The 12,827-nt window shown below is 40.8% G+C and overlaps 1 protein-coding gene across 3 annotated transcripts in view; it reads right to left on the bottom strand.

Moving 5' to 3' along the window:
• Positions 1 to 12,827, bottom strand: part of DMXL1 (Dmx like 1) — a 145,359-nt gene that overhangs the window by 20,032 nt on the left and 112,500 nt on the right. For all 3 annotated transcript variants that reach the window (XM_032799667.2, XM_032799668.2, XM_032799669.2), the window contains 5 exons: positions 9,922 to 10,049; positions 9,447 to 9,532; positions 5,135 to 5,336; positions 3,157 to 3,274; positions 696 to 758 (listed from right to left, as the gene is read on the bottom strand). In XM_032799667.2, the coding sequence (XP_032655558.1) occupies positions 696 to 758; positions 3,157 to 3,274; positions 5,135 to 5,336; positions 9,447 to 9,532; positions 9,922 to 10,049 (597 nt within the window). The remainder of the gene's footprint in view (positions 1 to 695; positions 759 to 3,156; positions 3,275 to 5,134; positions 5,337 to 9,446; positions 9,533 to 9,921; positions 10,050 to 12,827) is intronic.

Here is a 12,827-nt window from a genome sequence, read left to right as displayed (position 1 = left end):
TGAGGTTGGGTAGCTTTTAGTGAAATGCTGCTCACCTGTGAAAATATATAAAAATGACTAAAACAGGCCTTTTTAATGGCGGGAGACAAAGTTTTATTGCTAATAATCTGGAATTAAGCATCAGTTAAATGGAATTCTTATCTGTATCAACCATCAAAAAATTCATAAATGTCAATCCACAAATCCACATTGTGAAGTGTTAAAGTGCTTAGGTGCAAAATTTGTGCTAAGTTACTGTTTCATGAGGGACTAAGGCACAAAATAGCATATTCTGCTCTTTTGGGACAATATACTAATTCAATACTTACCTCTCTCACATGTCTCTTCAGTCACCTGTTTCTGAAGTGCTTACAAACAATTTTAAGTGTCATCCAAGTGCAAAATATTAGCACAGAATTAGTATTGAGTTAGAATACATGACAGAATTAGTATATGGATTAATAATTTGCTCAAGTTTCAATGCAGCTATAACGACACAAAGAATTTATTTTAGAATCAGTCTTCATTTGCAGAACTACATCCTATACAATATTACTGAGGTAACCACTGGACTTCTTGCACAGTTAAGCTCGCCACACTGTGCACAGTTGTAAACAGGTTAACAAAAGGTGAATATCAGTTTAATGGTTGTAGCCAGTAGGTATTTCCTAGTGAAAGAATACGTCTAATTTCATGTGAAAATTATCATTGTGTACCTTATTGAAGAAGGGCTCCTCCATCATAGTATTTTTGATGGTTTCACTGTGGTCCTCTAATGACTTCACCACGAAAGAACAATCACATGACAAAGAGTAAAGATGAGATGTAACATGCCAGGTACTGATGAAATCCTTACTCCCATGTCCATCTTTCCAACGCACAACAAAATTAAGACACTCCACACTGAATTGCACAGATACTTACATAAAAATATTTTGTTCAGCATTTACAGTCTAATTCTCAAATTTTCTTCCTAAACTACACATTTGATGCAAAAATGACTTGTTATATTCTGTAGTGTGTTACAGTGTTTCATCTACCTTAGCAGTCAATTTTCTGTGTAAAACTTAGAATTTACCAATATGACACATTGATGTTGAATTTACTAGCAATGACAGCAGGAAATCCCAGAGTAGTCAAAGTAAAATCATTTTAAAGTAAGGACACAACTAGCAATTCTAAACTAGTGGTATTGCTTCACCAGCACTTAAGGCACACAGCAGGTGCAGCATATCAGCAGAGCTGCATTAATTAAATTAAGAATTTTTGTCAGGAATTAGATGTCTGTCCCTCCTCCATCTCCCTCTGTTCTTAAACTGCCATTATTCTCCTCACAGCTGAGGCGAACAGGTTAGGGCTTCCTCAGGAATGTGACAACACTGCACCATGTATTAGTCATAGTGGATAACTCAAAATATTACAACAGACTTTCAGCTCACCAGGAAGAAACAAGTTTGCAGTCAAAGTCTGGATCTACCATGCTGCCTCAAAACTATTTTATAGCAGTAAGAATACTCAAATAGTGCCAACATCCTGTACATAAATGACTACTCTCTCACATAAACACACGTGTGTTACTTAAACGTTATCTTTTATGGAATACTGAGGAACGCAATCACTCCACATTTAGTGCAAATTCATGTAAACTAGAATTCCTGTTCACCTGACAACTATCTTGATTGTCCTATGGTGTTCCATTGCTCTAATCAAATCCTCCTGTCTGATTCTCTGAGACAGCAGTATCTCTCTGACACTAGTCATTTCTGGCACCATTGCGTCATTCAATAACTGATATGAAGTATACACCCCAGAGATTCAGCCCAAATGGAGTCATAATCAAGCAGAAGCAGAATATAAAACCTGAGGATTAAGTGGAGGTAACCTAGAAAAACAAAACCACCTTTGAGCAACATTGGATTAGTTTTTAAAACTCTGCTGTTTTTAAGTTCCCAGAAAGAGAATTAAAAGGAAAATGGGGAAAGATAATAGAAAGAGTAACAGGAAAAGAAAAAAAACATGTGGAAGAGGAACAAAAGCAGCACATTAAAAAAACTGCACTGAATTACTGAGAAGTGTAACAATGGTAACTTTTTAAAAAAAGATTAATACCCTGTCTTCTGCTTAAAGTACTGATGGTTTTCAAATAACATTAATTCAGGGGGCAGCTCTTTATAAACCAATACAAACATTTCCTATAGTACTGTGCTGTTCTGAGTTCTAATGACTGGTGCTTGGCACACATAGTTTAAGCTATTGATTACATGTGAGTTCTCTCTGTTAGAGTGTTGCCATGTTCAATTAAAATCTCAAATGACCCTACGGTCATTTACCATTTACTTTTGGCAGGGTTCCCTTATGGAGTTTCATAGCAGGGGATAAATTATAAGTTTATGGGCTAGGGGCTAGACAGCAGATTGTGAGTGCTATCACCAATAAAACAGTACAGTAAATAACTATGAGCAAGGAGCAACGATGGAGCACCCAAGGAAAAAAGGAGAAAGAGCTACAACTTTTTAAAAGCAGCAGAGAATCCTGTGGCACCTTATAGAATAACAGACGTTTTGGATCATGAGCTTTCGTGGGTGAATAAAGTGTGTTTTAAGAGCATGTGGCCTAGAAAGTCAGGGTATGGATAGAGAACCTTATTCAAGTACTACCACTGGCACTGTAAATGGGTGCTGAATTTATTTTGATGTTTTTCCAGAACTATAAGGCAAGGAGGTAGGATTCAGTGGGCAATTGTGGGATGCACAAGCTAAACTGGTAGGGACAGACTCAATTTTGAAAGTTATGACTGACTAGGTTGCAAATTCGAATCTTGTGGGTGTATGATTTTTTATTTTTATTTATTTTACAAACTGTCAGCCTTTTGAGGTAACTCTTATTACCATCCGAGGCCAAAATTTCGAGCAATGCAAGGCTTTTCATACTATTCAAAGGTAGCCATTTACTTTTTGTTTTGAGTGGAGCTGTGGGACTTAAACCAAGGTAACATCCAAAATGCAGCAAAATTTTTCAACCCACGAAATTTAGTATCTAGGGACAGCCCCCAAACACCAAACCTGTTGTCCACAAATTTGTGCTCTAGAAAACAAGTAAGCCAGCTTACATATGTTTTACCTTAAATCCAGGCTCTTAATTAACATAGTTTTATACACCTTTGTGTACTATACAGACCTCATTTAGGCATCTTTTCTTTGTAAATATATTTCTGATGAAGGTTTCCTGGACTTCCTCTTGTTTAACTAAGTACTGCCAAAGCCTCTTCACAGACAGTGCAACATGGCTGTTAGATCTATAGATAAAAGTTAATAAGTGTGTGTTTATGTGGTAATCACAAGAGATTCAAAATATTATTAGCGTACAACTCATACCAAATAAAATGCTGTAAAGGAAATGTTCAGGTTGTTACAAATCGAAAATGTGGAAATCCAGAGTTGAGTCAGCCACAGATATCACTTCCTGTGTCAATTAGCAAAGTACAATAATTATATATTTAATTAACAGAACGCTCAAGATTACAGTATAAATGGCACAGTATATTACGATATACAATATACTTTTCTGAGACCTCTGAAAACATCTAGCCACAGTTAGACTCCAACTTCAAATTAACAGCTTACATTTTGAAGTTTCCTTAATGCTTTGCTGAGTTCCTTGCCCTGATGGGGGAGGAAATTTAAGTTATTGACCAATATGCTATGAGCAGATAAACATAGATAATACCAACAAATACTGAAAGTGAAAACGTAGCTGTATGGGGATAATGAAGCATAGGAATTATTCCTTATCTCAGTGGAGGCTTAGAATAATGGATTTCCCCCCAAGAAACTAAACTGTTTAAGGTAAACGATGAAGAAAAAAAACAATAAAATACCCTCCAAATTTTAGCCTCTCCAATTTTTTAAAAAAATTACTATTTAACCTTAAGAACATCAAGGGTATCATAAATTGGTTTCCCTGTTTGTACTTGAGGATCATCTAGAAGACTGACAAACTAAAGTGCAAAAGTAACATCAAAACAGACAAACCTGAGCTCACCTCTCACTTGAAAGGGAGGACTTGTTGTATCTTTCATGAAGCCCTTTTCTCCCAATAGTGCGTCAAGATTTTGAGTTAAACAGGTTTTAAAGAAACAGAATAGTAGTGAATCTCAGATGAATATGCTGTAAGTACCCCAACAACTGTAGAAATCTTTGGAAAGGTGGCTAGGTTCAAAACCATAATGGAGTCAAGAGCACAGCCATCTACTGGATACTCAACGGTGGGGGCCGGGGGGGGAGGGGGGACTAGAGATGTGTGTACAGTATATCATTCAAAATATTTTTTTTCAAATGAAGTCAAGACGACAACTAAGATTACAGTTGTTAGGAATTACCAGTTTATAATGGAAAAGAAGTGCACTTAACTGCTAGCTGTGGAGCTTATGCAGATGCCATTGGGAGAAAAGGAACATATGGTTAAATATGTGTGTGGTGTTGATATCCAATTTTAAAAATGGAGTTACAAATCACTTGCTGATACCACAATGTTTTCAGTTGTAAGATGCAATATTATGAGCCCATAGTCAATGCAGAGAAGAAGGTTACTGTTTCTTTTGTTATAACTAGGAGAGAAGGGAACTTTTTACAATAATGTTCTTCTAGACCATGCCCCGGTCTCCTCCACAATGATAACTCAGAAGGTAGATCAAAGACCTGTCATGTTTTTTTTTTTTGTTTTTTTTAAATAAAAAGGTCAGCTACTGAGATGAATAAGGTTCCTTACTCTGATTTTGGCTAAACATAGGTCCATCCGCCCCCCAAACAGTAAACTGAATTTTGGCATTGGGCCTTGAGAAGTTTAAAAATATGATTGCTTTCTCCACATCTGAATATCTTCATTGCTTAGGGCCAAAAGTTTCAGAAGTCTACATTTGCATGCTAACTTGCACGCATTTGAGCATACAGTTATAACTGAGAGCAAATCAGGTATGGCACATGCACACATGCCAGGTATGCCTCTACCTGGACATCTGCACTAAATCTGTGGTACTTGCATATGCAAGCATGCATTTCTGAAACTATGGCCCTTCACTTGCCTTACCAAGGACAACTAATTAAATGTTCAGAAGATATACATTAAACACGTTTTTTTTTAGAAGTCACATGCTCACTTGAAAGGAGTGTTTGTAGGTTCAAGCAAAGCTTTATGACGAAGGAGCGCAGGACCTGCCGATAATGCATCCTCAGAAGCATGAGCAGAAATTAAATTCTGAGGTGGGCCACCATGTATCTCAAGTCGTCGGAGAAGAACTTGCTCCCAGCGCTGAAATGTCTTCAGAATGGCATGGCACAGCGGGGAACTAACTGGAAGCTCTACAAGGACAAACCAAACAAAATAAACTATTTTATTTCTGATAGAATCTTGATGAGAATCACTTCACTGTCAAGTGTTTCAAATACTTTAATCTAACATACGTATGTTTATTATGCACATGCACACTTTAAAAAAAAAATCATTTATGAACAAGTGGTCTGGGTGTAGAGACCTGTATTGCTTTTTGCTGGCAGAAGAGCTAGATATGGGAGGAGGGCCATAGCATCTAGGCCACAGTATGTATTTTAACCAAAGATGTACTTTGAGCTACAAAAGGAAAGCACATGGTTCATTTACTAACTTAAGTCAAAGTTGCAGAAACTATCAGAAGCCTGCATCCCAAGAAAGGGGGAAAAATTCATAGGCAGGAGTTGTAGACCAAGCTGGATGAGCAAGCATCTCAGAGAGGTAATTAAGAAAAAGCAGAAAGCCTACAAAGAGTGGAAGATAGGAGAGATTAGCAAGGAAAGCTACCTTATTGAGGTTAGAACATGTAGGGATAAAGTGAGAAAGGCCAAAAGCCATGTAGAGCTGGATCTTGCAAAGGGAATTAAAACTAATACTAAAAGGTTCTACAGCCATATAAATAAGAAAACAAAGAAAGAAGAAGTGGGACCACTAAACACAGAGGATGGAGTGGAGGTTAAGGATAATCCTAGGCATGGTCCAATATCTAAACAAATACTTTGCCTCAGTCTTTAATGAGGAGCTTAGGTATAATGGTAGGATGACAACTGGGAATGAGGATATGGAGGTAGATATTACCACATCCGAGGTGGAAGCCAAACTTGAACAGCTTAATGGGACTAAATCAGGGGGCCCAGATGATCTTCATCCAAGAATATTAAAGGAACTGGCACATGAAATTGCAAGCCCATTAGCAAGAATTTTTAATGAATCAGTAAACTCAGGGGTTGTACCGTACAACTGGAGAATTGCAAACATAGTTCCTATTTTTAAGAAAGGAAAAACAAAAGTGATCAGAGTAACTATAGGCCTGTTAGTTTGACATCTGTAGTATGCAAAAAGTCTTGGAAAAATTTTTGAAGGAAAAAGTAGTTAAGGACATTGAGGTCAATGGTAATTAGGACAAAATATAATGCGATTTTACAAAAGGTAGATCGTGCCAAACCAACTTGATCTCCTTGAGAAGGTAACAGATTTTTTAGACAAAGGAAATACAGTGGATCTAATTTACCTCAATTTCAGTAAGGCATTTGATATGGTTCCACATGGGGAATTATTACTACATTGGAAAAAATCGTGATCAATATGAAAATTGAAAGGTGGATAAGGAACTAGTTAAAGGGGAGACTACAATGGGTCATACTGAAAGGTGAACTGTCAGACTGGAAGGAGGTTACTAGTGGAGTTCCTCAGGGATCGGTTTGGGGACCAATCTTATTTAATCTTTTTATTACTGACCTTGGCGCAAAAAGTGGGAATGTGCTAATCAAGTTTACAGATGATACAAAGCTGGGAGGTATTGCTAACACAGAGAAGGACTGGGATATCATACAGGAAGATCTAGATGACCTTGTAAACTGGAATCAGTAGCATAGCTAGCGGGGTTCAGTGGAAGCAGCTGCTTCCCCTCAGGGTGGCAGGTGCGGAAGCAGTGCCTGCTGGTTGGCACTGCCAGTAGCACGGCCGGAGGAGCTGCTGGCAGGAGAGCCCCGCCAGCGCAGCCGCAAAGCGGAGGCAGCGGCAGAGCCCATGCATGCTGGAGGAGTGGATGCCATGGCTCTGCGCTGCTCATGGCAGCCACACCAGGCAGACCCGCGGCCAGTCACTCCCAGCAGGAGCCTTGGTGCCGCCCGCAGCTCACCGGAATAAAACTCCCCAGAGGAGGGGAGAGCGCTTCCTCCCTCCTGCTGTGGCCTGTCAGTGCGACCCACCCACAGGCAGGCTCTGCCAGCAGCCCTGGGCAGGGCAGCGCCTCCCGGGCTCAGAGGGCGAGCCGGGCTGCAGCTCGCTTGGACCGCACCTGGCGGGGCTTGCTGCCTTCTTCCCCCACCCCACAAGGGGTAGGGCCAGCGCTGCACCTGGGCTGGTGCTGCACGTGGCAAGCCCCTCCCAGGCTTTCCCGGTCCCAGGGGCAGCTCCAGCCTCCACTGCACAGAGAGCCCTGGGGACCCCAGCCCACTCCCACTCCCAGTAACCCCTCCCCAAACTTCATACCCTCCCATGTACCCCATACCCCTGCCTTTCCCTCCCCTTCACCTCACACCTCCGTCCTCTGCCAGCCTCCCGTACAGACATGGGGGGGTGCAGCGTGGCTGAGGGGATGCAGCATGGCCGCAGTGTGGCCGTAGGAGCCAGCCAAGGGGGGAAGGAGGTACAGCGGCGTGGCTGGAGGAGCCGGGGGGCGTGGCCGGAGGAGGAGCCAAGGGGGGTGCCTTTTTTATGTTTGCTTGCTCCCCCTGCTGTTAGAATCTGGCTACGCCACTGACTTGAATAATAGTAATAGGATGTCAAGTATCAGAGGGGTAGGCGTGTTAGTCTGGATCTGTAAAAGCACCAAAGAATCCCGTGGCACCTTATAGACTAACAGACGTTTTGGAGCATGAGCTTTCATGGGTGAATACCCACTTCATCAGATGAATGTAGTGGAAATTTCCAGGGGCAAGTATGTATAGGCAAGCAAGCTAGAGATAACGAGGTTAGTTCAATCAGGGAAGATAAAATTTAATAGTGAAAATTGCAAGGTCATGCATTTAGGGATTAACAACAAGAATTTTGGTTATAAATTAGGGACACATCAGTTTCAAGTAACAGAGAAGGACCTCGGAGTATTGGTTGATCACAGGATGACTATGAGCCGCCAATGTGATACGTCCATTAAAAAAGTTAATGTGGTCTGGGAGGCATCAGGTTAGGTATTTCCAGTAACGATAAGGAGGTGTTAGTACCATTATACAAGGCACTGGTGAGACCTCATCTGGAATACTGTGTACAGTTCTAGTCACCCATGTTTAAGAGGGATGAATTCAAACTGGAACAGGTTCAGAGACGGGCTACTAGGATGATCCGAGGAAAAGAAAACCTGTCTTATGAAAGAAGACTCAAAGACCTTGGCTTGTTTAGCCTAACCAAAAGGCGGCTGAGGGGAGATATGATTGCTCTTTATAAATATATCAAAGGGATAAATATCAGGGAGGGAGAGGAATTATTTAAGCTCAGTACCAATGTGGACATAAGAACAGATGAATATAAACTGGACACTAGGAAGTTTCGACTTGAAATCAGACGAAGGTTTCTAACCATTAGAGGAGTGAAGCCTTCCAAGGGGAGTAGTGGGGGCAAAAGACATATCTGGCTTCAAGACTAAGCTTGATAAGTTTATGGGGGGATGGTATGATGGGATAGTCTAATTTTGGCAATTAATTCAACTTTGATTATTAGCAGGTAAATATGCCCAATAGCTTGTGATGGGATGTTAGATGGGGTGGGATCTGAGTTACTACAGAGAATTCTTTCCTGGGTGCTGGCTGGTGAGTCTTGCCCACATGCTCAGGGTTTAACTGATCACCATATTTGGGGTCGGCAAGGAATTTTCCTCCAGGGCAGATTGGCAGAGGCCCTGGAGGTTTTTTGCCTTCCCCTGCAGCATGGGGCACGGGTCCTTTGCTGGAGGATTCTCTGCACCTTGAGGTCTTCAAACCACGATTTGAGGACTTCAATAACTCAGTCATAAGTTAGGGGTTTGATACAGGAATGGGTGGGTGAGATTCTGTGGCCTGCATTGTGCAGGAGGTCAGACTAGATGATCATAATGGTCCCTTCTAACCTTAAAGTCTATGAGTCTATAGGCAGTGAAAAACAATTAAGAAAGTTGTCAATGGCTGTATATAAATGATTAAGAGGTAAACAAAACTGATAGAAATTGGAGCCAAAATATATAGGTACTAATACTTCATGGAAAAACTCTCAGTATTTAAAGTGTACCAATGTTACTATAGTAACAGCGTCAGGATAAATAAATCCAAAACTACTGAACAAGTTATGTACAACACTCTGCTGAATGCAGAAGCAGCTAAAAGGCTGATTTGTTTCTATTATGCAATTAGTTTCTTGAATTCATTGTCAGATTATTACTACACCATTACCTGACAGATCATGCCCAGCCAAGGGGTAGAAATTCTTCAACCTATGAAGCACCAGCTGAACCATAGCCAATCGCATCAGTGACCAACTAATAACAAGAAAATACTCATTAGTCATTGATTGACCTCTTACAACTTTAAGAAAGTGTCACTTAAAAATAAAACTTTAGCTTCTCTACTGTAGGAATATTTTTAAGCTTTTATTAACCAAAATATTATAAACAGTTAATAAACCATGAATATATTTAAAACCTTAAGGATACCTTGTATGCCAAAACAACTATTACACATAATAAAAAGACATTAAAGTATCATACTCATGAGTTATTTATAACAAAGAAAGAAGTTAATGCATTCCTAGAAAATATATGCATTTCTTGAATGGCTGCCATATTATCGCTCGCACTTCTGCAGTAAGTTCCCAGAAATGCACTATCAATGGTATCAGAAAAAGTATGAGAATCTAAGTGATTCATACCTGTACGAATTTGGATTAGAGTGCTCCTGAAGGTGTAAATCTGATGTAAAATCCTCATCCTCATCATCACTTCCCTGACTCTCCTCTGAATCGTATTCCACTCTACTTTGTGAGGCTGGAAGAAAAGGCTAAAAAAGCATAGAAAAAATATTTTAGTTCAGCAAAACTATCTGCCAAAACTGTGTTTCAAATACTGTTAACATGTATGGTAATATTTAAAATAAAGTTGTTATTCGTTAATTCTAATAATGTCAAACCTAATGGAGAAAACCAGTTTTTAAGAACCTCATACTTCAGCACAACTGACTTCAAAACTAGACAAGTTACTCTATTTACATAAAATACTTTACATTTTCAAAAGCTTAATTATTTTTCACTACTTGTGTTTCAGTAACACCTAAAAGCTCCAATCAGGACCAGGCCCCTTTGCTAGTATCCGACAAAGACAAGAAGAGCATTTCTGCCTCAAAGATCTTGCAGTCTGATTCAGCATTAGACATGGCATGCGAGGATAATGAACAATAAGAGAGAAGGGGTTTGGCAGAGGTGGCATGATGGAGAGTAGATGAGGTGAGCAATAAGATTACAGTTACTTAAACTAGATGCAGTACTCCCACAGCTTGATGGTTTTAGATCAATTGAAGCCGTTTTTATAGAAGTATCAACTATTCCCAGCCATCTCTTGATATAGTTACCATTAGCTGGCTGATTTCCTGAAGGCATAACACAGGTGAGTTCTGAGGAGGGATTTGCAGAAAGGATAGCAGCCTTACAGCTATTCCATGATGCGTATTGCATTCAAGACAGCAACATGGAAGAAGATACAGAGAGGTTTCTGGAATAAGATCATACATCATGGAATGGGTGGATGTAGTAAAAGATGAGGGCAAGTAAGTAAGGACAGTCAGAGTTACGAAGGGTCTGGAAGGTGGTGATGAAGATTGAATTCTATGAGATTGAGACAGAAAAGCAGTGGAGTCATTCAGAGAATGGTTGAAGTGGTCATGTCAGCAAGCTAAGAGGTTGATTGAGGCCAGCGATACACAGACCTCAGTGATTCAGGAGCCAAATTATCAATCAACATTACCCAAAAGAGCCACAGTAGTGTGAATTTGTTGTTTCATTTACTCTCTCTATATATACACACATATATAGCTAGGTGTGGGTCAGCCCCAGGCAGCACGGGGCTTGTGGGGGGAGTTAGCTCCAGCCCCAGCTGTGGGTGGCACAAGGCTGTGGGGAGAGACCCTGGTGCAGGCAGTAGAGTGCTTGGGGGACGCGGGCTCAGGCCCAGATGCAGGCAGCCGGAGGTGGGGCATTGGTCAGCCCCAGTCCAGAGATGCATGAGGAGGGCAGCTGGAGCGAGGCTGCAAGGAGTGGGGGGGCCACAGCTTGGATGAGCCTCTGGCCATCCTGTTTTTACTAAAAGAACACCAACCACTTCTCCGCTGGAGCCCTCACGAGTAACACATCTGTTTGTAGCCTCTTCTCTTTCCACCTGCCCCCAGTGGCAGCTTGCATTACTGTGCCTGACCTGATGGAAGTTCTCCGGAGCAGCTGATGCTACCCCACTGCCATTAATGCGTGTTAAAAAAATTAACGTGTTAATTGTGTTGTGCATTAATCGCACGCATTAATGGCAGCTAATGGACAGCCTACATAACATTACATTACACACACACACACACACACACACGAATGAACAAGAATTCTACAACTCATAACAGCATTCTGATTGGTTAATAATTAAATCACATGGTGTTTTCACATCATGCAAAGAGCTGCAGGAGACATTAAAGAACCACTTGTGGATCCAAAGCTTCAGTTGAGTATCACTGATCTAAGCAGTTTTTAATGGCCTAGGAGTGAGTGATGAGTGTGCCAGGAAAGCAGAGGTTAGAGTAATCAAAGCTGAAAATGAGGAGAGTCTGTAAGAAAGTTTTTGCTGTTTGGACAGACAAAGGATCTGATTTTAAGAACTATAGCAGATGAAGAAACAGCATCATTAGCTCAGCCCACCTTTGAAACAGGTAACTATTATTCCAACCTTTGTGATAAGGAAACAGGCAAAATGACTGCACAGGAAGTCTGCCAGACCAGGATTAGAATTCAGGACTTCCTAACTCCCTACTCCACCTCCGTTGCCCATGTTATGCTGCCTTTCATATATTTCCTTGATTAGGAGGGTTTGACAGGAATTTTTACAATTTTCCATCTGGAGAGAACATAAGGGTTCCTTTATCTATATTAAATTCAACCCCCAATGGTTGGTGAGGTCTCACAACACATTCTTACTATGAGTCTTCCTGAGTAGACCATGTAAGTGTAACCCATCTATTGAATTGATATCAATTTTGGCAATTGTTTTTTGAATTGTGCACTGCAGAGTTCACATCAGGCAGTTTCTCATTTCTATTAAGTGTACAAGCTTCTTTGCTTAATATCTCATCTCAGAACAGAAGTTAAGCCTCTAATTCCCCCCCGACTTCCAGAAAACAGACAGACAGGCCATGCATCTGCAATCTCAATGAGCAACACTTTAGAACAATCTCTTCATGCTTCATGAAGTCAAATCAATTCAAGGTAACCATTTTGCAAACAAGATTTTTTCAAAAAGCTGCAGCAAGCATTGTTTTATGACTACTTGGGATGTTATGAATAAGAGGAAGATAAAACTTATATAGAATCATAGACTTTAAGGTCAGAAGGGACCATTCATGATCATCTAGTCTGACCTCCTGCACAACGCAGGCCACAGAATCTCACCAACCCACTCCTTATCAAACCTGTGTCTGAGCCATTTAAGTCCTCAAATCATGGTTTAAAGACTTCAAGATGCAGAGAATCTTCCTGCAAGTGACCCATGCTCCATGCTGCAGAGGAAGGCGAAACCCCCCCAGGGCCTC

Source organism: Chelonoidis abingdonii, chromosome 6, assembly GCF_003597395.2.
Source record: "Chelonoidis abingdonii isolate Lonesome George chromosome 6, CheloAbing_2.0, whole genome shotgun sequence".
Classification (NCBI taxonomy): Eukaryota; Metazoa; Chordata; order Testudines; family Testudinidae; genus Chelonoidis; species Chelonoidis abingdonii.
This window is presented reverse-complemented; position numbering and strand designations above follow the sequence as displayed.